The sequence below is a fragment of the Catharus ustulatus genome, chromosome 10 (assembly GCF_009819885.2).
Source record: "Catharus ustulatus isolate bCatUst1 chromosome 10, bCatUst1.pri.v2, whole genome shotgun sequence".
NCBI classification, from domain to species: Eukaryota; Metazoa; Chordata; class Aves; order Passeriformes; family Turdidae; genus Catharus; species Catharus ustulatus.
Window position 1 is genome coordinate 13,875,961 of NC_046230.1, and position 25,586 is coordinate 13,901,546.

The 25,586-nt window shown below is 48.1% G+C and overlaps 2 protein-coding genes across 3 annotated transcripts in view; one reads left to right on the forward strand and one right to left on the reverse strand.

The window, feature by feature from the left end:
- Positions 1–3,870, reverse strand: part of BDH1 (3-hydroxybutyrate dehydrogenase 1) — a 17,747-nt gene extending 13,877 nt beyond the window's left edge. The window contains exons 1-2 of one of the 2 annotated variants that reach the window (XM_033068498.1): positions 3,691–3,870; positions 2,395–2,526 (exon numbers count right to left, since the gene is read on the reverse strand). In XM_033068498.1, coding sequence (XP_032924389.1) covers positions 2,395–2,477 — 83 coding nt within the window. In that variant the 5' untranslated portion in view covers positions 2,478–2,526; positions 3,691–3,870. Of the gene's footprint in view, positions 1–2,394; positions 2,527–3,254; positions 3,423–3,690 lie in introns of those variants that run through there. The other variant, XM_033068499.1, reaches the window with a different exon arrangement.
- On the forward strand, positions 3,816–20,340 carry LOC117000647 (D-beta-hydroxybutyrate dehydrogenase, mitochondrial-like). Its single transcript, XM_033068500.2, has 5 exons — positions 3,816–3,917; positions 7,401–7,511; positions 12,815–12,956; positions 16,490–16,642; positions 18,177–20,340. The coding sequence occupies exons 1-5, from the start codon at positions 3,816–3,818 to the stop codon at positions 18,656–18,658; spliced, it is 990 nt and encodes a 329-aa protein (XP_032924391.1). The 3' UTR covers positions 18,659–20,340.
- Positions 20,341–25,586: the final 5,246 nt, after the last annotated feature.

Genomic DNA, 25,586 nt, shown 5'->3' on the forward strand with positions numbered 1-25,586 from the left:
CCGCGAGCCGCGAAAGCGCCGCCGCGAGCCGCGAACCGCGAGCCGCGAGCCGCGAGCCGCGAGCCGCGAGCCGCGAAAGCGCCGCCGCGAACCGCGAGCCGCGAGCCGCGAGCCGCGAACCGCGAGCCGCGAGCCGCGAGCCGCGAACCGCGAGCCGCGAACCGCGAGCCGCGAGCCGCGAAAGCGCCGCCGCGAGCCGCGAACCGCGAGCCGCGAACCGCGAGCCGCGAGCCGCGAGCCGCGAAAGCGCCGCCGCGAGCCGCGAACCGCGAGCCGCGAGCCGCGAGCCGCGAACCGCGAACCGCGAGCCGCGAACCGCGAGCCGCGAGCCGCGAGCCGCGAGCCGCGAAAGCGCCGCCGCGAGCCGCGAACCGCGAGCCGCGAACCGCGAGCCGCGAGCCGCGAACCGCGAGCCGCGAACCGCGAGCCGCGAAAGCGCCGCCGCGAGCCGCGAAAGCGCCGCGGGGCGGGCGCGGCGCTCGCGAGGCGCGGCGCGGGGCGAGCGAAAGCGGCAGCGGGGCGGACGGCGAGCCCGGCGGCGGCAGCCCTGCCAGCCGGGCGAGCGAACGCGGCAGCGGGGCGGTGCTGACGGGAGAGGGGGGCCAGCGAGCCCGGCGGCGGCGGCAGCACCACCCGGCCAGCCCCGCCGAGCCGTGGCGCTGAGCTGGGCCACCCGGCCCCGTCGGCAACCATGAGCGGGCCGAGCCTGCCTGGCCCCGCCCCGAGCCAGTAAAGCCCGCTATGCCGCGATCCTCTTACTAATTGGCCAATTTGTGAAAGCTGCGCACGGATTCTCGCGACGAACGAAAGTGCGGCTAATATTCGGGGTGCGGCTTATCTATTGACAAAGACAGCAACATTGTCGAGGCACCGGGGGTGCGGCTTATAATCCGTGCGGCTTGTATTCGTGAAACTACTGTACTTAACATTCTGCCTATCTTGACCTGAAGGCAGGGGCAAAAAAAAAAACTGATGCTGGCTGCTGCTAAGCAGGAATGTCATCAGCAGAAACAGCCAGGGAGTGATGTGAGCCCCCACATGGTACACTAATGCACCATAAGCTATTTTTGTCATTCTGCATCATTGAATTCTAGAGACGGAAACAGAGACTTTTAGAATGCACAGATGGTCCCCAAATTGAATTTGTGTTTGTAATCATGCACTGGCTTTTATTTAGTTCCCCCAATAAAAGGAATCCTCAGCTTGAAAAGTCAATAAATGCTGCATAATGCTACATAAATGCTGCTTCAGTGCATTAAGACACTGGTATAGTGGCAGCACTGCCTCTCAATGAACAGTTGGATTTCCATCGCAGGTTTAGCAACCTGTGGGGACTTGCAAAAGCAACACAGTTTTGCCCTGAGTACAAGACACACAAAGCACAAATACACAGTAAGTAAAACACAAGATGCAAAGAAAAAAAACAAGAATATGCTGAAAATTCTTTTCTCAAGTTAATAAAACATTAATTCTTATTTTTAAAGCCACAGCAGATTCCTGCAGGTGAACTCTGGTGTATGTGGAGCAAATAGAAGATAAAAGACCTATGTCTGTTTGCACAGGAAATCTCTTAACAGCTCAGCTATCTACAACACCCTGTTACCAGAGCCACCCTTGACCATGATGATGCTGGACATCACTATCAGCAGCAGTAGAGCAACACTGGAGGTGGCAGTTCTTGTTTAACAGGCCATGAGCCACTTTTAAATGGCTTATGTACAATTAGTGGTACACACACTGCTGTCTGGGAACCCTGCCCCAAAACAAAGCCAGGGAAAGCACTCAACTCGCTCTGAATTTGGACTAATAGGGTTCCAACCATACAGTAATATAAATGCTGCGGTTTTTTCAGAGCTAGAAATTACAATTAGATAGGTAATTAGCTGTTCACTTGCAGAAAAAAACCACCTCAGTTTCTCAGTGAAACCTCCCTCTCAACTTCCTCTTTTCATAGGATTCACTGCCACTTTAATGAAGTCACAGACATACACGACAGTTTCTTGCACTAAAGCAAGGCCTACTTCCTGATATTAAAAAAACCCTCTTGAAGGCTACTGAATTAATGCTCTACTCTACAAGTTGCCAACTGCTGCTTGCATATAGAGTCCATCTCTGCTGTGCTCAGCTCAGTGACTGAGCCCTGGGTTGTGCAGGCAGGTTGTAGAGTACCCATCTCTGGAGAAACTCAAAAGCCACCTGGACACAGCTCTGGGCAACCAGCTCAAAGGGGGCCTGTTTTAGCAGAGTGTTGGACCACATGACTTTCATAAGTCTCTTCCAACCTCAACCACCTTGTGACTCCGTAAATAAACTGTCCCACTGACATCAAGTGAGTCTTTGACACGTGCTTTACTCAAGATGTCACTCTTTCTTCTTCTCCACCAAGTTACTTACCTAAAGCCATTCCCTGGGTCCTTGAAACTCAGGGCTTTCACAGAGAAGTTCAAGAGAGGGCGGGACAGCTTGGTGGCCAACATGTTTTCAACTAGCACACTCTACCAAAAGCAAAACTGTTCTTCCTTAGCTCTGCAACACAAGATAGCACCTGTGTTTTAGTTGCTCAATTATTTTGTAAGACATGCTGACTCCATGTATTTCAACAGGAAAATTAGGTCCAAAGGAACTCATCTTCTCCCCTTTCAGTCCCTCACACAGATAAACAGCTTCAGCTCCCCAAGATCCCTTTAAATAAACAAAAGCATTTTAAGGAAACTGCCAAGCAGGGAGACATTTAAAGAAAATGTCAATTTCTCCTTCTTTAATGCATCTTTAACTAATTTTTCTGAAACAGGTAAAAATTAAGGTACATATATTATTTAAAATGAGCCATATGACATAATTTTAAACAGTAATGTCACTCCAACTGACAAGTGATGTTATATTACACATTTCCAAAACAATCCTTGGCTTTACAGCTAGTACAGCCACGCAGTTAAAAATACATTTTTTTTTTTTTGTAATTAGGTAGGTGGTGATGCTGGACAAAGCACAGGGAACCACCAACAAACTCAATACCGAGTGAAAACATATCAAGAACAAGACTTTGGTATGAAAAGTCAACTTCATTCATATTTATCTTGGATAAAACTAACTCAAGGCACAAAAAAACATCTCCCAGACCCCTTCATAAAAGCTGAGAAATGGCATCTAATTGTCAGGGGTGGTTTGCATCTCTGCCGAAGGCTGGGCCGCCAGCGCAGCAGCTTCGGGGCCTGCTGGGAACCAGGCCTGGAGTAAAAAAACAGTGAAATTACCGCAGAAAGAGCAGCGGTGAGCACCGAGATGGGGAGAGAGGGAGCGGACAGGGCTCAGGAGGCTCGCTGGCTCGGCTAATCCTCAGAAATCCCGGTGGTTTTATCAAATTCGGGAGCACGGCTGGTGTCCCCGCAGGTTTTTGTGAGGTTTGCAGGGAGGGCGAGGCCCGAGGTCCGCTGCAGGTCCCGCCGGCCCGGCCCGGCCCAGCCCCTCTCCGGGACGCGGCTGCCGCGGCCCCAGCGGCGCTCCCGGCCCGGCCCGGCCGCGGGAAGGGGGCGCGGCGCGGCCGCCCAGGCGTGCCCGGCTGCGGGGCAGGCCGCGCAGAGGAGATGCCCGCGCCCCCCGCGGGCAAGGTCACCGTGCGACCCGGCTGCCAGAGCTCCGCGGGGCCACCGCGACCCACCCCGGCCCGCCCCGCCGCCACCCGCGCGTTACCTGGAGCCGGCGGGTGCCGGGCGCTGCTGCCGTTTGAATGAGGCTGGGCCGGGGCCGCGATGCCGGGCGCGGCGGGAGGCGGGCCGGGGGCAGGGCCGGAGCGGCGGCGGCGATAGGCTGCGGCCATGCGGAGCGGCTCGGGGCTGCTGCTGGCGCTGGGCGCCGCGGGGGTGCTGCTCCTCCGCCTCCTCCTCCTCCTGCCGCGGCGTGCCCGCCGCGCCCTGCCCGTGAGTACCGCGGCGAGGGTCCGGGGCTCGCCGGCGGAGCCCGCGGGAGCTGCCCCCGAGGCCCAAAATGGCGCCGGGCCCGAGCTCGGGCCGGGCCGGGCTGAGGCGCTGCAGGTGTCGAGGCCGGAGCGGCGCTGCCCGGGCCAGGCTGGGCTGGTGAAGCTGGACAGACGCTGTGAGGGGGACGAAGCGCCGAGCTGGGCTCGGCCCGGAGCCATGAGGCCCGTGCCGCGAGGCTCGGCCGGGCCGCAGTGCAGCGGCTGCTCCCCGCTCCGCAGTGCTTCACTTGGAGGGGGAACATGTTCATATAATCATAGAATGGCTTGGGTTGGAAGGGACCTTAAAGATCATCCAGTTCCAACCCCTTGCCATGTGCAGGGACACCTTCCCCTAGACCAGGTTGCTCAGAGCCCTGTCCACCCTGGCCTCAAACACTTGCAGGGATGGGGCAACCACAGCTTCTCTGGGCAACCTGTGCCAGGGCCTCAGCATCCTCAGAGTTCATTTTTTCCCTAATATCTAATCTAAACCTACTCTCAATTTGAACCCATTCCCCCTTGTCCTGTCACTACATGTCCTAGTATATGGTCTCCCCTCAGGTAGTGGAAGGCCACAGTTAGGTCACCCTGAAGCCAGGCTGAACAATCTAAACTCTCAGCCTTGTCTCATAGGAGAGGTGCTCCTTCCCTCTGATCATCTTGGTGGCTTCAGGACTCACTCCAACAGGTTCATGTCCTTCCTGTGCTGGGACCCTGGAGCTGGGTGCAGCACTGCAGATGGGGTCTCACCAGAGTGGGGAGAGAGAATCACCTCCTCTGACCTGCTGTCCATGCTGCTTTGGATGCCCAGCATACAACTTGCTCTCTGAGCCAATATTTTTGCTTCAGGATCCAGCTCAGTCTTTCCCCCCAAGAATGGCCAGATAACAGCTGTAGCCCAATTGCAGCTTCCCACTTCACACATCCATCCACTCTTCTTATCTTATCTTACTTTCCCCACCTCTGTTCCACTTGAGAAAATACCTTCCTTTTAGTGAAAATTTTCAGTTCTTTTTCCTGGGATTGAAAACTTCAACTTTCCCAACCCTGGAAAAAGGAGCAAGCCAAGTTTACTTTGTAGCTGCACTTATACTAAAATCAATCTGTTTGATAACATCAGAGGATGGTCAGGGGAGCCACAAGAGGGAACAGGATCCAAAAAAATCAAACCAAACCAAACAAGTAGCACATTAGAAAAATATGAAGTCTAGGTAAGTATGGCTTATTCACACATTGTCTGGAGACACTGGCTGAAAAAGTAGCTTCCATTTCTTCAGTCACTAAATGTTAACTCTGATAGATCACCTGCATTAGTAAAATAAATAAACTGGCCATATCTCAATAGGAAAGCTGTGTACATGTGAGCTGACTGCATGTTAAAGTGAGACTGCCCTGCTGGGGCTGCCTGCATTGTGAGGAGCATAGACAGTGCTACCGTGCCCACATGCAGCACTGCCAGTACAAGAAGTTTTTCTGTGCTCTTAGCAGATCGCAGGCACCCTGTCCCAGGCAATCTGTCAGCACTGGAGTGAATGCTATCTTCTTGCAGTGTTTTCTGTATGACCCCGAGTGAGGGAGGCACCCGAATGCCTCAGAATGCCCATTAAGGTCACTGTGCTGATAACTGGTCCTCTCTGCCTGTCCCAGAATCGAGTCAAATTAAGCTGCAGATTGACCTTATCAATCTTCAGGAGCAGGCCCATTAAGCCTTATCTCAGGGCTTTCACAAGATAAGGGTGATATTGGGCTTTTTGTGTTCAGAAGTTTTTCTGGTGCAGGATCCTTTTGGCTGGGAATGGGGTTGATCCCTCCTGTTATCCTTGGGAGCTCTCTGTCCATCAGGCATGGCACAAATAGGCACAGGTAGAGATGTGAGATCCAGTACATCCCTTGGGGTTTTGCACAGTCCTTGGTGCTGCTGGGGCTTCTGTCTGTTATGAGCCATGGTACTGTAGACAGGTGTTTTATTGTTGAGTTATTGTGGAAGGTGACCTTGACAACTTCTGTGATCTGGTTCATGTTTGATTTTCATCTCTCTTGGAGTTGTGTCACTCTAAATTAAATTCAGACTGAGCACTGTATATTTAATTCTCACTTATTTTTTGTCCTTTAGCTGTAGCTATCTTTAGAGTTTTAATAGAGCTAGTCTGTACCAGGGTGCTCTTTGTCTGAGTGTAGGTTATAGTATAATGTTAATGTGGGTGTTTGTATTATAAATGCAGAACAGACTTTTCTTGTTTCAGCTTCACGTCTTAGCTCCCCTTTGAGAGCTGTTACTTCAACATGAGTTATAGGACAGGGTGTAGCCTATTTGCTTATTGTTCTCTGCTGAGGCTCCCCCTGAGTTTGTGCAGTAATGCTCTGATCACTATCGCCCTGCAATTGTCCCTTATTGCTGCTTCACTACACCACATGTCAGCAAAGCAAGAGATGAAAGAGCACTGGTAATTGACCCATTTCTCTCTGAAAATGTGGCTGGACCAGCCAATGCAATTCATACATAAGTATGTTTATATTCCAGCCGTTGTGAGTACAGTAACAGGCAATATTAGTTGCCGATATCTCCAGAGAGATGGAGCTGACCTCACTTCCTTATTGCATCCTCTGGATTTTTATTGCTTTATCACATTATTGCCTCATGGATATGGTTTCAGTTTGGAGCATTGTGCAGCTCAGCAGCTGGCAGCCTTCTAACTGGGTTAAGTGTTAGTTCATTGCTTCACATCTGTGATGAGGAGATGACTTTCAAGCAAAGACAGAGGGTAAATGGGCAGTGTTTTGCTATAGGCTTCTTTTCAGGATCTGGGATTCTGCTGTCATATCTATCTCAAGTCAGTCATGTCATACCAGATGAAATATCAAATCTTTCTCAATTTACCTGTCAGTCAAAAGATAATAATAATGTAGAAGAGAACTGTAGGATTTGATAAGTCGTTCCTCTTAAGACTGCAGAGTTTCAGAAGGAAGCTCTAACCTGTAGTCACATTCCTGCATGCTAAAATACAGCATGGAAAGTGCTGCATAGAGTGGGAGTCGGTGGGGGACAGACAGCAGGCACTCAGCAGCTGAAAGAGCTGCTGTACAGTTCAAGCCTGTGACGTCCTGCTGTTTGTATGTTCTCTGTGCTACTCACTACGAACTGGCAGATCATTAACTTCTTTTGAGATGTTTCTGTTCTGCTTTGGCCACTGATACTTGAGTTACTGTTCCAGCTCAGGTATCAAGGCAATACAAATTGTTACAGACCAGCAGCTGAATAAATTTATGATTTCACAATAGTTGGGAGCTGGTTGTGTTTGTGCATACAGGTGCCACTCACTTGCATCTGGAATTGCCCTAACCTGGCTGCAGGACTGCAAGTGGCTCGTGTGCTGTGGGGCAGGGTGCTGGTGGTGCCTGCATTGCAATGTCTGATGTTATCCTATGACTGTCTTTCCCCACACAGGCTGAAGGAAAGGCAGTGCTAATAACAGGCTGTGACAAAGGTTTTGGACATGCCTTGGCAAAATGCCTTCATGCAAAGGGATTTACTGTTTTTGCTGGATGCTTGCTCATGGTGAGTAGTGAAATTGATCAAAATTTTTCTGATTAGAGAAAACTGCTTCTCAAGTGAAAGCACCTTCATTTGCAGCCTCCATTTACCCTGGTTCAAGACCTGAGAGAACTGCAGTGGGCAAGGATCATTACATCTTCCATTGTTTCATCTGCCTGTTGTATCTTGTACCTCATTCCTGTAATCGTGAGCTCTTTAGGGCATGTCTGTCAACTGCATGTCTGTACAGTAGCTTGTACAGTGTGGCACTGTTCACTGCTGGAAGCCTCTCAGAAATACCACACCACCATAAATCTGATAGGCCAATATTGCTCTGGCTTTCTGTCTTCTATGGCATCCCTGTTGCTGTCTTTCACAATGTCATTTTTTGTGGACATCCTCCCCAAACTCATCTCCAAGCTGCCTCTCCTGCACTATTAAGACTCTGTTTCCAAAATGTCTTGCAATTGTGCTTCTGCAGCTTCTGTACAAGGTATTCAGTTTATGGATCACTGAGTAAACACATTTACCATACATTTCTGATATCTTTACGTCTCACTTCCTGTCACGTGTGTTTGGCAGGTGGTATCACTTGTAAGAAATAAGTTTAGGTGCACTAAATCCAAAGGGGTTGCAGACCCCTCATCCCAGTCCCTGCTCTTGCAAAGGACTTACAGCTTCATGTTGTGAAACCCTTTATATGAACTGGGCTGTCTCCACTTCCATCTCAGCTGGGATTTTACCTTTACTATGCATTTTTGCTGTATTGCTAGTCAAAACTCATGAGATTTCTGACCTGAATTGTTCAAAATCAGTTCACAATCACTCATTTCTCCATTTGAAGATGACCACATCAACACAGGTGCTCAGGGCATTATGACTACAAATTTTTGAGTACTGTGGAGGGTGAGAACAAACAATGATGGCCTTCTCTGCCTGTGTGATCGTGGCAGAGGTTACACTCTTCCGCCACACCAAACGGGAAAGTTATTATCTGCTGACATATTGTGTAACTTGAGAACAAGAGAGTCCTGTTGGATTATTGCCACTGTTTGGAAATTTCCACACGGAGCCTCTGTAATTCCTTCAGTAATCACATCATTTGCTGCTTTGGGATGCCTGTGTCAGAGCTGATGGCAAGTCAGGCACTCTGCAGCAGCAGATAGAGGGAATGGAAAGGAGAGGGAAAATAGGGTGGCTGAGGGGCTGCTTGGAAGGCACGTGCTAGTGTGGAGCAGAGAGGGACAGGCTCCATTGGAAACCCCATAAAAAAAAAAAATGCTCCTGAAGTGAGGCCTGTTTGCTTGCTTGCTTCATTGCTTGTGAGCTGCTGTAGGTTCCCAGCAGGGTCAGAGCAGGTATGGGGGCAGTTTCCAGGCTCTTAGTTCATATCTAGTTAGTCTGTCACCACTTATATACTTTTATACAGAGAATTAAAGGATCCCTGATGTACGACACCACAACAGAAAGCTTTTGTATTAAATGAAGGATAATAGACTGTGAGGTGCATCAGGATCTTCTTAATGATCAGACAGTCAAATATAAAGTTACAGGAATAAAAAGAATACTGCATGCAGGCTGGGATAGAACTGGAAAGGATCAAATGCAAAAGAGATTACATTAAGCAAGGGCAAGTTAGTTGACTGAGAAAGTTTCTGTTAATGTATTAGGATTAAGATGGAAAAACCACACAGAAATAGATTATTAAATAACCCTGGAAGTAGAAATTACAAGAAAAGTAAAAAAATAATATTTAATTTTCTTCAATCTTAATGAAAAAAAGAATAAATTGTTTTCAGATGCCTATTACAAACTGTTATCATGAGGACTGTAGGCAAGAAAAGGTAAACAACAAGGGATGTTTATATAAACTGGTGTGCTCAAGTTCACCAAGCCTGATGAAATATACTTAAGGGCATTTAGAGGATGAGCCATTGTGATTTCTGCCCCATGGGTGATATTTTCAAGAGCACCTGGAGGCCAGGGGATTTCCAGAAGGCTGGAAGAGGGCAGATATTGTACTTCCCTTCCCAAAGGAGATAGACCTCTGGAACTGCCAGCCAGGCAGCTCACCCTCAGTTCACTCATTGCAATTGCCATACACTGCCCTGTCAGTTTTACAAATGACTGGATCATAGTGTGATACACCCTGCCTGTATAAATTTACTGGGAACAAACTGTACTGTGTCAATCTAATTTCATTTTGGCTAAGCAGCAGAGTGGCTACAGGGGAAGGAATAAATGTATCCTGAGTAAAGGTTTTGTTACAGTTTGTTACAGTCCCTCATGATAGTCACATGAGCAAACTCATGTCCTAAGTGACTGCTCTTTGGTCCAGCACCATATTCTTGGAAGTACCCCCCAGAAGAGTTTGCACTTGGAAAAAAATATGCACAGAACCATGCAGAGAAGATGGTAGGTCTTTTGGGGAACAAAATGATCCTGACAGATCAGATGGAGTCTGAAATCAATTACGTGGAATCCTGTAATGACAAGCACGAGGTGTTCCGCTCAGGAAAGGCAGGAAGGCAGCACGTGGGTTGGCAGCAGGGTGGGGAGGAACTGGCGCACATGGAGAGAGCTGGCTGCATCCATGGGAGCTCAGCATTGTGTTTGTGGCTTCCTGCTTCCCCCTGACATCTCACTGTGGGTGCCCAAGTGCTTGCCAGGACCTAATCCTGAATCCCAGGAGCTTTCCTGGGAAAAAGCCATGGCTGTGTCTGTAACAGGGGGGCTCTCCACTAATGGACATCTGTGTGATCTACCTCTCCTCAGCACCACTGAACTGGGATCCTCCAGACCAGAACAGGGGAGAGGAGCGAGGAAGGGAAGGGGAGGCAGCCAAAAGTTTGAGCAAGTTTCCTCAGCTGGTAGAGAGGGTTTGTGGAGCTGCTGGGCTTCTCAGCCAGGAGCAGCCCCTGCCAGGCACAGGGTGGGGTGGGCAAGAGAGCCTGCAGTCAGGGCAGGATAACCAGGGGATAGGAGATGGCTGGGAGGAAACCACACAGTCCCAATGAAGGCCTGTGGAGAGAACTTGGGCAGTAGGCTGGGCTGGACCATGATGGCTTTCAACTCTTATGGAACTGGGAACGGGAAGCTAGGAGATTCTCTGAGAGGACAAAAATCAGACAGCAAAGGGAGGTGGAGAGAGGCTTTGCAAGAGCAGTTGGGTGGGCCATTGCTGCTAGCACTGAACTTGATTTGTGCTGCTGCGTGGCTCCTCCTGGTGAAGATCATGAAGATCATCCCTGGGAGGACAATCTGGCTGCTCCCATGGGAACTGCTCCAGATGTTATCCCAGCCAACAAATCTACCATTAAAAAAACAAGGAGGAAATACCATGTGGTACCTAATAAAGAATGTACATAAAGCCCATGAAGACCACAGAACATAATATTGTGTTCACTTGCTTCCATAAAATCTGCAGCTGCTTCATTTGTGAAGAGGTGTTCTGGACAAAAGAATTAAGCACTTTGTTTTACAGTTAAATAGTGACTAAGATGGTGTCTGCAACTATGAAAAGTGATCCCAATAGATATTGCATGTTGAAGTCAGTCTTCCAAAATCAATATGTTTTGTCAATAAAGAGTAAATTGTAGCTGGGAAAGTAGCTTCACAGATAGAGTTGCATTGGTGATAGTGGAGAATTCGTTTCCATATGAACAATACAACCAATTTTTACTGGATTTTTATGTTGTCAGTTTATGACTGTTTCTCAAAAAGCAGTGGAAATATTTCTTGTTTATTTTATAAGTATTATGCAAGATTAAAGAAAAAATGCAGGGAAAGGTCTTTTCAGTGCTCAAAGGACAATTGGCACTTGTATGCAGGTATAGTTATGGTTTTGCTTTCATATAGATACAGTAAATCTCTCTCTTTACAAGCTGAATTAGCTTCACTTTATTCACTGTTAAGTAGTGGAAATTTACTTTATATAACTTGGTGAGATGCAGAAGCATCTTCCAGAAATAGTGAGGCATCATACAACCCTCATCTGTTTCAAAGGGAATATTATATTTTGGTGACCATGTTGTTGACTACTTGTAACACCACTTTGAGGTTGTTTTCCTGGCTAGATAAGAGGGCCAACACAGCCCATCGCTACATTTGATGTGCATTAGAAAAGCTTCAAACTTTGTTTGCTGTTCCTGTTGTACTGGGAAATAAGTCAGTTGTGAAATGACATGCAGTCATGGGGCCAAGAACTCATTCCTACTACTGTCATAATGCCAGTGCAACTATATATTGATTTTTAAGAGAACTGCCCTGTTTTGCTGATGTTTGTGATGGACATTTCAGCTTTTCTCCTTAGTTCCATTCACTAGACTGAAGGTAGAGATATTTTATACTACATAAATTAAATAGCCTGAGATATTTATAAAAAAACTAAGCAGTTACATGTTTTTTGTATCTGCCTGGCTGCAGAGGCTGCTGAGCAGGTGACTGTGGGTGGGTTGCTCACCTTGCTTGCCCTTGTGCTGTGGGAGTTGGTGTCAAGTGATAAAGAAAGAGTGGCAGCCAGGCATGGTGACTCACCAATTCATAATTTCTTCCTCCCTAATGAGGCAGAGCTTGTGATTCAGGGAATAGTTTGTGAATTAAATCTCGAGCCTGCTGTGGAACTGTGTGGGTAATCCGAGCTCTTTTCACTTTTATTTGTTATTTACCACCTGAGCAAGGCTGTAAGGCTTAGGCAGCAATCTTGCCTGGAAGTGAGCAGGTAAAATTTGGAATTTTAGCACTAAACAAAAAGAAACCCATAGTAACAGAATCTCTAATGAGTGGGAAGGAAAGAAAGGAAAAGGGTGGAAAGGAAAGCAGAGCCATGAAGTTCTTATTGCCTATAGAGTGAAGAAAAAAAATCTTTCTTCCTTAGCCAGAATCTCCTTTCATGCCTCATGTCTGTAATTGTGCCATTGTGTAGCAGATCTCCACTGAGCATGTATTCCTGAGCATCTGACTCCAATTTCTGTACAAGTTATGTGCCTGTAGAGCACAGAGACTGAGGCAGCAGAGTCACCCATGGTTCTCCCCAGCTGGCTCAATATTTCAGCATGGTAGGCACGTGAAAACCATGATGAGGAGCCAAGAGCAGGGTGGGCTTCATGGTGCTTCAAGGCACTGGGTCCCTGATGCAGCTCTGGAAGTGGTGCTGGAGGGAACAGGAGGATGGCACACTGGTTTGTGCATATTTGTGCACCAAGTTTACACCTGTGTGTGCAATGTAAGTAGCTTCTATTTCCTGTGCGTATGAACATGCCTGACCCCAAGCTGCATTGCTGTTCTTGGTCCATCTTAGTGGGACACCTTTCTGTTCTGCTGAACAGGATGAGAATGGAGATGGAGCCAGGGAGCTGAGGAACATGAAGTCAGACCGGATGAAAGTGCTACAGATGGATGTGTGCAGTGACCAGGAGGTGGCTCAGGCTGTGGATTTTGTGAAGAGGACCCTGAGGGAGCCGGAGGAAGGTATGTAGGGACCTTTTGTTCACAGAATCCTTTCTACACAGCAGGCCATGCATTGACCAAGTCTTTCTCTCTGTGCACCACCAAAAGAGGATTAATAAGCCTGAAAGCCTGTGACAGTGTGTGGCTGGCAGTCAGGCTGTGCTCTACCCAGGTCAGTGAGGACAATTGTCTTGCTATTGATGTGGCAGCCACATGGAAAGAGACCAAGACTGGCTGGAGGATTAGCCTTTAACTCTACATCCCATAAAAAGCAATGAGTGGCAGCAAGCCTACAAGTATCTGTGTCTTTGTCCTTGAATGTCTGCGAAGGGCATAGAACGGCCAGAGCTTGATCCCTTCTGTGCACTCCTGCCACACGTGCTCCTAGCTCATGCAGACCTTGCAAGTGACCCTGCTAATGAAGAGGTGATGGGCCCTGGCTGGTTACTGCTGCTGTTCCCTCTGATGTATGGGTACAACTGAGTGCTGAGCTGGAGCCCAGATTTGAACTGCGCCCAAACCTGGATTAATCTCCAGTCGGATCAATCCATGTTTTCCATGTTGCCATGCAACATCCCAGAGGTGATGTTAGGTGGAATCCAGGGTAGGCTTGGCATAGATGACCTCAATCCACGTCACTTAAAGCATGAGTCCAACTCATGGACTCCAAAAGCATGTCAAGGGAGGTGAGAGTCCCATCTTTCCTTCTTGGAAGTGCTTTGCCAGTGGGATATAAGTTTACAGTCAGAGCCTGATGTGACACCACAACCTGACCTCTTCCCATGTGATGAGGTGAGACTTCTTGCCCTGCACAGGCATTTCTGCAGCCTCTATGCCAGTAGCAAGCTGGCCAGCAGCTGTAGACACAGGCTGAGGGGAACCGAAGTTTGACATGTGTGGCTTCAAGACTTCAGGGTTGTGACTTGAAGGTGGTTGCTCATCCTGAAGCTTGGATCAGTCTGCCATGCCCCTGGGCTTTTTTTCACAGCAAATATTAAGCAAGTAAATAACAACAGCTCAAATATTCATGCAAATTACGTGAGCATACCTTTCCTTCTAAAACAAGCATATGAAATGTAATTGAGTAATGTGCAAGTTCTGATCCCACACATGTTCTCTCTGCATGATTTTTCTTCCTACACAATCACCCAGCCCTCGTCATGGTTTTCACATCTTCTTAAGCTTTTCCTAAAGAGCCCAGCAACAGCAGTGGTAGCACAAAACCTTTTTCCACTAAGTGAAAGCTTGGAAGGGACCAGCTCTATTGCTTCTATAAATGCAGCAGTGTTTGCAAAACTGTGTGTGTAGCAGGGACAGAGAAGTCTTGCATCCCTGATCAGCAAGTTAGACTGGTTCCTCCTGTAGCTGTTTGCCTCAGCATGGTGTGCAAAGCAACAAAGGCTTCTTTTTAGGTCCATTGGTGTGACTGAGGTTTGAGGTTTCCCAATAAATAGTGCTCAATAAATAGAATATAAAGACTACTGAGACCAAAGTGCCTTGCACAGAGGTGTGGTTGCACACTGAATGTGCCCCCAGAGGAGCTGGTGCAGAACAGCTCTTGGACTGTACAGTTCTTCATACCTTTTCGCCCTGTGCTATGTACAGAAGGCTGAGCTCTTTTGATAGGAGCGCCTGTTTGTTTTTGGTCTCATGCAGTTCCCACTGTATTGTTGACCCTAGAGACGTAATAGTGATAAGGCTCTGCTCAATAAACACACTGCTGTCCAGCAAACAGCCCTGTGACTGGGCTCCCCTCAGCACTTTGTTCTGTTTGTAACATGCTCTGATCCATGAGCAATGGAATTCCAACAACAAACTACTGTAAATAATGATTCAGGGACGTTCATGAGAACTAACATCATAACCCAGGAAATGGGAAATTGCTGGAATTTACAGGAATTTGTAAGGAATACTCTGCAGAGGTCAGTTTGTGACCGATGGTTTATGTCTTTGGTAAATCCCTGCCAAATTTTCTCAGCATGTTTTTTGTTAGCGGTGAAATTACTGCATCACGAGCCCTGTTTCCATGGTCCTCCTGCTAGCAGTTAGACCTTGCTTTGCAGCAACAGAGGGACCCCATTCAGGCTGAGATGCTGTGCTGAATGCAGATCAGTGTGATTTTCAGTCATCACTAAAACTTCAGTGGGTGAAGCAGGAACAGGCTGCTGTACACAACTGGTCACCAGCCTTCAGGGACAGCGACCTTTGCTGGGAACGGGGCAGGGTTACCAGGGCCCATGTGAGAACACAGAGTCAGTCTGCCAAGGGCATGTTGGTGTTTTTAAGTCACACATTGGAGGATAAAATCCTCCAATTGCACATTGGCAGAATATTGCAATTTGCTTATAGGACTGTGTTTGGTAAAATACATGGTTACTATCTGAATCAATACAGGGTGGAAGTTAAAACACTTTTGTACATCAGAGTAGGGAAGCTATGGAGCAGAGGCAGGGCAAACAGCCCAAAAATTTCTGAGAGAGAGCTTGATAACTTTTATCAACAGGGTGGCACGACACTGGTGCTTTTGATAGCAATGTTGGAGCTCCCTGGACATGAAGACTCCTTAGCCCTGTGTTAGTTCCTGGTAAGAGGAAGGTCCTGGAGTGGAAAGGGGCCTCAACTTCAACTGAGTCCAATGGAGCCCTGACAGTCCAGCCCTGACTTCAACACAGTGAAAAATAACCATGGTGTATGGCAGGACATCTAATGAGGAGCAACTCTGTTGTGTTACTCCAGGTCCTCTGTTCCTCATGCGGTTTATGGCTGCATAGTTCCATGCTTTAATAAATCCATGAAGTATGGATTCAGCCCTACAAACGTTTGCCACTGGAAGTCTTGCAGTAGACCCACTTTGAAGGGTCAAGTCCTTGCTGACCTGCTAAGTCCTGACATGCAAAGGGTTCATCACAGAAGCTCTTGGGAGGTGCAGTCAGTTTAAATTTGACAGGACTGCATGCACAAAAGACATTAATTTTTAAATTCTAGTAGTGTAAGTTTGCTAACTCCTGATAAAGTTGGGGTTGAGGGAAACCAAATACTTGGACTAAAACACAGCAGCTGTTAACCAGGCCATGAATGTACAGATCAATACCATGCACTCTCCAAAACAGTGAGCCAGAGTTGTGAAGGGCATTAAGAAATCCACAATACCTGTTTTCTTTCCCTTTTTTTCGCCTAATTGTAGGAGAAAGTCCAGCCCCCTCCAAATTGCAAAATTCATTATAAAATCACTGAGTGGAGGCAAATCTGGGATCAAGAGGAGGCTTAAAAGAGAGTCAGTCAGAGGCAGCCTTATAAAGCCTCAGAAGACGATTTGATGGTACAGGAGATATTTGGGAGGCAATACTTGTGTGCCCCCATCCTTGAGGTTCCAAACAAGCCCATGGTGTAGGAAGACTCTATTTCATTTCCTTGCTGGGTTTTTCTCTACAACTTATTTCTCCTAAAGTGCTTAGTTCTTTGTTAATGTTCTAGGTTACTGTGAACAACAAGGAAAGTGTTTTCTCTGTGACACTATTCCTTGTCCCACTCTTTAATCATGTGTTTGTTGGCAGGTCTGTGGGGCCTAGTGAACAACGCTGGCATCTCGACCTTCGGAGAGGTGGAATTTGCAAGTTTAGACAACTACAAGAAGGTGGCAGAGGTCAACCTATGGGGCACTGTGAGGGTGACAAAGGCTTTCCTGCCCCTCATTCGCAGAGCTAAAGGTACATGCTGGGCAGTGTGATAAGGCTCAGAGCTTTTGTAGCACAGCAAAGAGATGTCGCTAGAAATCCAGGCGGTACTTGGGGGAATGCCTGTGCGGTCCAAGGAGGGTTTCTGAGGTTGTCATGTAAGCATTTGGTAGCTGAGGCTATTCTTGGGGCAGGCTAGGCACCTACACAGCAGATGCTATCTTAAATATCCAAGATATCAGAGACCTTTGTGCAGTGTTGGCACATATCACACAGACAAGATAATCTAGAGTCCACAGAGTGGTCATGTTTGGATAACTGAAGCTTCTCCCTTCATGTTATTCCATTCACAGGTGACTTCAGGTAGTGACAGAATAAATGAGAGTCAGTAACGGCCATTTCAGATATCTTCCAAGACAATGGTATTATCAAAACTCTTTGTTTTATATTGAAAAAAGATATGTGTGAGCAGAACTCTGAAGAACTTCTTTATTTAGCATGTGTGGGAATGGTGGTACAGGTGTGTGTTCTGGGAGGACGAAAGGTGGGGCTATATGAAGAAGATTGCTCAGATGCCGTTCCCAGACAGCAATTAACCCCTAAACAAGCTCCATAGCACTACATTAAGTATCTTACCCATCAGGTCAGCAAGTGGTTCTCACAGTCCAAGTTACACTTAGGTCTTGTATGAGACAGCAGAGCTGCCCACTTGTTTCTCAGCTGAAATTCTGAGCTGCAGAAGGATGTCATGCTCCATGGCTGTGAAAATTCTCTCTGTAAAAATAGCTGGTGGAATTTCAAGGGCTTATTTGTAAGTGTATCTGAAACCATAGTGTGCATTGTCTTAGATAAAGGCTGAGACATGCACAGAGGAGTGACCACTGCTGTCACTGCCCTGAGGCAGTGCCCCGAGGGCTGACACGGGCTGTTGGCAGGAATTAGGACAATTGCTCTCCACTGCCCATGGACAGCAGCACATCAAGTCTCCTCTTGTTTGTCCCAGGAATGCCCAGTGTAGAGACTTGTGGCTGACCAGCTGGATGAGTGGGTTGTGAAGGTGCAGAGAAATCACTACTCATTCTCTGCCATCCAGCTCGGGTCTGAAACTACACAGGTGTGTTAGGCAGATGAGCTGTTGAGCTTACAGAAAGAACCAGAGTGCTCGTATGGCATCACACAGAGTTATGAGCTTTGCAGCTCATGACACTCCAGGCTGGGAGCTTGAGCCCTTCTCTAGCAAGACACATGGGTGGGACACACTCCTGAGAACACACAGCTAGCAGTCTCAGAAGATCAGGGTACTTCCCTACTTGGAAATTATGAGGGAAGTGTCTTGTATGCTTTGTAAATTCTTTGATGCAGAGGTAGGCATATGCACTGTCCCTGGAGGAGGTCAGAACAGGAATTAGCCTTGCTTGAGGCAGGAGAGAAAAGTTCCGTGACAGGGGATGTGTATTCCAGATTCAGATTTTAGAAATCAGCATCATCCAACTAAGTACCCGTTTACTGGGATGTTCTGGCTGCTGTCTCTGCAGCCCATCCTCTCTCCCTGATCTTTTCTGTATAGGCTGTGTGGTGAATATCACAAGCATGTTGGGACGCATGGTGAGTCCATCTCGCTCCTGCTACTGTGTTTCCAAGTTTGGGGTGGCAGCTTTCTCCGACTGCCTGAGGCAGGAGATGTACCGCTGGGGGGTCCGTGTCATCCTCATCGAGCCCAGTAACTTTGTGGCAGCCACCGGCATCCTGACAGCAGCCGGCATCGACAGGCAGGCCGAGGCGCTGTGGAGCGGGGCCACCGACACCGTGCGGCAGGACTATGGCAGCGAGTACTTCACTCGCCACGTGGCCATGATGAAGTCCTTTGTGAACAGCGGCCTGAAGGATATGTCTCTGGTCCTGAGTGACATCACTGAAGCACTCACGTCCCCGTGCCCAAAGAACCGCTACAACCCCATGGAGACCTACTGGTGGATGAGGCTGCAGGTCATGACCCACCTGCCCACAGCCATTGCCGACTGGCTTTACATCCCTGGAGCCACCCTGTAAGCAGGCATCCCTCCAGAGCTCCTACTCACACACAGGTTAGGGCTGACCTCTGCACTCCTTACTGCTGTGTGTCCCCTGGAGATGCATGTGCTTGAGTTATGACTTCAAGTCACATGTTGTGGAATGCTAGAGCAGCATGTTTTTTTGGTTCTTTTTTTTTTTCCCCTTACTCTTGTTTGAATTTCTTGCTGTGCTGAAGGTGCTTTCCTTTTAACTATGGAGGAAGCAGAGGAAGTTAAATAGAATGTGTCAAATATGTGGCTACTGTAAGTAGGTCAGCAGAGTTCCCCCAGTGATAAATTTGGTTTATTAATGGACTCTTGCTTTTCCTTACAAGGACAAACTGGTAATAGCAGAGCAAAGCCGTTGCTATGAGATGGCTTGAAGGGAGAAACTAAAATGGGAAACAAAAGCAGAGTTTTCCATTTGGTTGAAAATGGGTCAGTCACAGCCTTCCATTGTTTTCCTGATACTGCCAAGAAGCTCTGTTGTGCTATGACTGTCTGCTCTTTCCAGGGAAACAGCAGCACTGCCTCTAAGCAGCCTCATTACCTAGCTGCTAAGAAGGGTTCTTCCCTTCCATCACTGGGGCCAGGAGATGCCAGAGCCAGCAACTGGGCAAAGGATGAGCAGTGAAAAGCCCTTCTAATAATAAAGTCTGAGCCATCTGTCAGCAGCCCCTCTCCACCTTCTGCTGCTGCTGAACTTTGTGGGATACAGTTTAAGCTGATGTAGCAAACAAATTTGGCTTCTCTGACTACTGCCTTAGGTGCCTGAACTACTCAACTGTGATACAGACATTGTCCAGTCATCCCCCTGCTTCTCTGGAAGTGGTGAGGGAGCTGCTGCTGGCTTTTCCAAATCAGTTTTTTCATTTATCTTCTGCATTTGAACAGTGATGGGGCATTGTCCAGCTAGTGTGGCCTGACTATGAGCTCTGGAGGAATGCTTTAAGGGACACATTTTCTTATTTTTAGTATTGCACAATGAAGTCTCCATGTCACACAATCATCTTCTCTGAGAATCTCTTGATAACTGATATGAGCTACCCCTGCCCGGTATCCTGAAGGGTCTCTTCTGTTGGTCATATGCAGGATTTTGATAATCTTTTCCAAGTGCTGGGGCTGCCTGGCTTCATGCTCCATGCCCTGTGTTCCAGTGGTGACCACTGGTGGAGCAGCCAGCGAGCTGCAGGCTCTGCTGGCCAGGCTGGGACCTGAGCCTCTTACTCTAGGGACCAGCTTTTTGTCCCACTGTTTTGCCTTATGTGAGATTAAGTGAAAGGAGCTTATTGACTGCTCTTTCTTCATCTCTGTCTGCTAGCTCTGACTTGGAAACTGTGCCTTAAACTTTTTGTATGCCACTGGCTGCAAATTCTTGGAGTCTGCATGCAGCCATGAATGCTGTGATGCCTTCAGAAGGAAAGCAGGTTTCCCTTGGAGATGCTGTCAAGGCAGCTTGTCTTACAAGTAACAACTGCTAGAAATACTGCTGTGCAGTTTGTGTCTTTTCCAGATCATCTGCACATGGAGATTTCCTGGGATTCAGGACCCAGAAGGATCCCGCTGAACTGCAGCTTAAAGAGTAATCACTTCTGCCCCCTGCACTGTGAAATGTGATTAATGTTAAGTAGCTCTAATTTGCACAGAGAGAAAAATAAACTGTGAGATTTTTAAAACATATGTCTCTGGCTCCAGTGCTTATTTCTACATTTGTTTTCTCACCTCTTTTGAATCTGAGGTTGGGATTTAATTAGGTTCAGTAATTAAGGAGGTGGTTTAATAATAACAATTAATGATGTTTCAGCAGGCAGTGGGACTGGGGAGGCTCAGTGAGAACTGCCAGGAGCAAAATGGGCAGCATGGCCCGTTTCCTCAGCAGAAAGCAGTTAGAGAGGCCTCTCTGTAAACACAGGCACCATCAGTACTTGTATTTTGTGTGGTTTCCTTCGAAGGAGATCGTTTAGGGCGGTGCTGTGCATTATTCATTGCCTCAGCACTCTTCGTGTAACTAATCCAAGGGCTACAGCTGCCTGGTAATAAGGATTAGCTCTTCCCAAAGACAGAACAGAGACTGGCAAGCCAAGAAGTGTCCGAGGCCATGCAAGGACCTCGTGGTTGAGCCAGGGTTAGGATTTCACAGCATGTGAGCCTCAGTCCCCTCCTCTGCCCCCTGAGAAGTTCTCAGAAGGGCTGTTAGTGCCTGATCTGCTTTCTGCCAGGGAAAGGAGCTCTGGGTGTCAGGGGGTAAGAGAAGAGTACAAGTTTCACACCATAGAGTTGCACTAATATGGCACTGAGGGTAATTTTTGTTTTGCTGGTGGGTAACAGAGGGAAGAAAACTCAATTCCAGTTGACAGTGACCTTCAAAGCCAGAGGACAAAAGAGACAGAAGTTCAGTGAAATCCCATGGAAGTCTATGCTCATTGCTGCTGTGGTATCCCACAAGGAATTACACTGCCAAAGGTTGCCATGGCTTTTTCTTTTTTTTTTTTTCAAGCACCAGCTACTGAGGCTGTGGCACTGTCCTACCTTGTTCTGCATGTTTCTCACAATGCTTTGAAGGCAGTGATGGTCCAGCTCCTTAGTGCACCCCTTAGCCTTTGTGAATTTTCCTTCAAATCAACGTGTTCTCTGTGATGGCACTAGGAACCAAGAGGTGGTCAGTCCTCTGCATGCCATGTTTGGTCTGGTTCACCTTGACAGAGCAAGGAGCCTCCTGGGGCTTCCCAAGCAATCACTGCAAGTTTAGATACTCTGGATCACTCCAAGTTCTTTGCGTCTTGACCAAAACTCAAGCCCTAAACCAGTGGCAGGTCCCAGTGTGTGTTGCAGACCTCAAGCCACCTGTGGTTCCTGATTTAGCTCCAGTATGAAACCTGCACTAGCAGCAATGGCAGAGTTTATTGTGGGTGAAGGGAATAAAGATCATCTCTAAAAGCCAAGAGTCAAATGTCTCTTCTGAATGGCAGAGCTGCAGAAGAAGTGGTTCATTTGAGGCAGAGGCAAGACACAGCAAGTTCCTTATGGAGATCCTTCACTGACAGTCCTCTGTTTACTTCTTTAAGGAGCTACACAAAGGATGGGAATCTAAACTTCTTCTGGGCTTTACAAGTCTTTACCACTGTCAAGGGTGGCTGATGACTTAGGTGTGCTGTTCTGATGTGGCTGAAGACCTCAAGCAGCCGTGGAGCTGGCCAAGAGGTCGCTGTACCAAGTGCCAGCTGTGTGGTGTTCCTGGTAACACACTTGGCAGGCTAATGGACAAGACCCAGTAATGGGACAAGTATGTGGGCAGTGGGATGTGATTGCTCCTAGATAATGTTAACCATCATGATGTTTCTGTGTGCCACTTTCCTCCCAAATAGTAGCCCTGTGGGTGCTGTCTCCTTTGCCTAATGGGCCCAAGATTATGGATGCTCCTATTTCCGGACAGATAATTCCTATGGCTGATTTGTGGTGTGGTGCATTGGCATTGTCTGCTAGGTAACCTGTTTAACACCTGGGATGGGGTTGATAAGTGTTAGAGGAAAGTTTAGTATTTGAGAAGCACTTCTTGCACATCTGGCTTTGAACTTGTAGCTGAGAAACTGCTCACTGCCAGAAATGTTATTAGAAAAAGGAGGCCAGTGATGGCAGTGATTTCACACACACAGCAGTGCCCTGAAACCAGGATGGGAGATTATTCAGCACAGATCTCCTCTGCCCCAGGTCAGGATCTTACTTGTGCTTCTGGTGGTCTCTCCCCTGCTCCAAAAAGTCTCCTTGTGGGGTCTCTCAGCAGACTGCTTCCTCCAGGCTTTTTCTCTTCCTTGAGTAAAAAAAACCAACAAAGAACGACAATCGACAGAGGTGAGAAAGGCTGCAGAGGTCCTTTCTTGCCCAGGGAGGTGCTGGCTCAGCCCTCTGCCAGTGGCCAGGGCAGTGCCTGGGTGTGGGACCTTCGCAGGCTTGGGGTTTCTGCAGGGAGCTCTTCTCAGCAGCACCCAGCTCGGCAACAGTGCCACCCAGCGCACCCGCACACGGGAGGCTTGCTCAGCTTTTTGGAAACTTGAATGCCTCAGAAATACAGGATGGGTTTATCTTCCTAGCTTAAAGACTCCACCTAAACATCACGGTGCTGTGTATATAGCAACAGCAGCACCTGTGCTTCTGGCTGGGGTTTTGAAACACAAGTTTTCAGCTTTTTGTGTAACCACAATGCTGAAAAATGTCTTACTAACAAACCCAAACCAATACCAGCAGGTTTCTCATCCAGCAGCCTAAGCCCTGGGGACTGGGGAGAGATGCTACAAATAGAGAATTTGTAAGAGAGCCAGCTCTATCTCCAGGGCCTGGCCTGGAGCCAGATACAGTTAATTCATTCTCAGCAGTGCTGGAAGGGCCACAGGGATGTTACTGATACAGCCCTATCAGTCTCTCCCCTGGTGCTCTTTGAGGCAAGAGCAGACCTGTGTTTTCACCTCAAAATACTGATAAACAATACCTCAGCCCTGACAGCAGCTTATCAGAAGGCACAAAGTAGCTATGTGTGCAGGTCTCCTGCAGCATCCAGTGCCTTCTCCTGCGGTGTCTTGAAGGGAAGAGCTCTCCAGAGCCCTTGGCAGGATGGCTGGCAACATCATCCTGCTGGTGCTGAAGGCAGCTGTGGGCACAGTGCTTGGCTGAGCCAGAGTTCACTGCACTTAGCACAGCATGGTGCAGTGAACATGCCATATTTCACTGCCTGCAGGGCAACTTAATTTGGTTCCCTGAGGGTGCTTTGTCTCACAACATTTTTTGTGAACAGAGCAGTGACAGAGGGGGTCCCTGCCCCCCCTGTTGGTGTGGGTGTGCAGTATTGCTTTCCTCTGCCCTTACCAGAGAAGCTGATTGTTTTTTACCCCCATATGTATGGCCAGGGAGGCATTTTTCTGGTATCTTCTGATAAAGCACATCATTATCAGGTTATCCTTAGTGAAGGAACCCCCTCTCTCAGGCAGCCTCGAGCCTGAAAGAATCAATGTGAGTGCTTTTTAAGACTGGATGGTACTGCTATACTTTCATTGCCATAGCATCATGGCACTGACCCCAATACCATGAGTTTTATTGCTTTGCTTTGAAGATCACATGGAGATATTTGGTCTGCCTACCAGTTCCTGGCTCTTGCCTTCCCCCTGTGCCTGCCTATTCCCAGCCAGCATGGCACAAGGTTGTCCATCTCCCTGAGCATGGTCCCTGGTATGAAAACTCGCTCTTTGTGCAAGACCTAGCAGATGATGTTGAGAAGGGCAGTGGTCTTTCCCAGTTGTTTCCAGCTCTATCACACAGACAGAAGAGATCTGGTCACCTGAGATCTTCTTTCACTGTGTTTGCCAAGACATTAATAAATGTCAAACCAGAAAAATGAAAGAATTCTTGCTTTGGTTGTAGAAAGAATGTTCAACAGAAGAACCAGGTAAGAACTGGTCTATTTTAATGGTTTAGCAGGAAGACTTCTGCCTGGGACTGAGATGAAGCACTGCTACAGGTTTGCTAAATGCCCTGAATAAATCACTTTACCTGCATCAAGCTCCCTTACTTCCCCAGCTACCTCTGCCACCACCCTGCCCCTGCTGGAAAGCAGAAAACCACTGCAATGTAATGCATGTTGTTTGACTCATTTTGTTGTTATAAGTGATGCCAGAGTAGGTATTATCCCCCTTCCCATAGGCTGAATTACCTTTTGTGGCAAAATAATAAATGTGGTGACTCCAGTCTTCTGAGTGAAAGCTGCTACAAGTGGTTTTTAGTCTCTGAACTGTTAGAGCTGCAGGGAGGAAGGTGCCAGGGCTGAGGGCAGGCATTAACACCACTGTGCTGCTCTTAAAGAGGCACCAAGGTTAACCATCACCCCACAGGCACCTTGCCCAGGGACCTTGAACTGCAACTTGGGAAAAGCTCTGCATGGTCTATTACTGCACAGCTCCGGGGCCTCCCTGCCAAAGCAACTGTGCTCGAAGGGGTGTGGGTGGTACCTATCACCTTGTGGGGTCAAGTGCTGTAGGAGAAATCATTTTCCTGGTGAGACTTTAACCAGGGTTCCTATGACAATCAGCCAGCAGGCTGCCCTTGTGTCTCCTTCCTGGTTTCTGCCTGCTCAGAGGTGTTGAAGCATTCAGAGCCCAGCAAAGCACATTCCCTTTCCAGCTCTAATGAGGGGCAACCATTGCTCCACGAAGTGTGACTAAGGAGGGAGCTGCTGGGAGAGGGAATGCACCCTGGTAAGGGCCCGTGGCTCCATCACTTAGTGCAGGGAGGGATGTGTCAGTGCCTGTGTCCCACTGGAGACATCCAGTGGGTGTCTGGAGTATGGCTGTACTGCTTCCCTCCCTGTAGAAAGCTTGTGCAGGTACTTAGCCCGACAGCCTCCAAAGAAGAAATGAGGATCAAATACTCCAATACAGCTGAGGAGCACTTTGATCATGAGGAAATGTTGGCAGAAAATATTCCTGGGGACTCAGAAAAGGCTTCAGGGTAGCAGTGGCCATCTTTAAAGAGGGTGAAGTGGTGTGGTGGCTTGGCTGTTGGCACAAGGTGGCTTTGAGGAGGTGCAGGACACAGTCACCCAGAGGGTGCAGTGGTGTGTCCATCCCAACAAGGGATTCCAGCTGAGTTTTCTCAGGGCCAGCACTGGTGTGGGGATGGAGCCAGTGCTTTTACTGGGAGCTGCTGCCACACCATGTGCACACACAGGACACACTTCTCTCCCCATCTTTCCCATATACTCTTGACCCACACACTAAGTCCCAACCTCATCCCTTCCCATCCCTTTGCTGTACACCTTATCAACAAACAAGTCCCTAAGACTCTGTAGCCCAAGACCACTACTTCTTTTTTGTACCACTGCCACTTTTACAGCCCCAAACCACACATGAGCTGTCTGGTTCCCTCAGGCTTTGGGGACACCT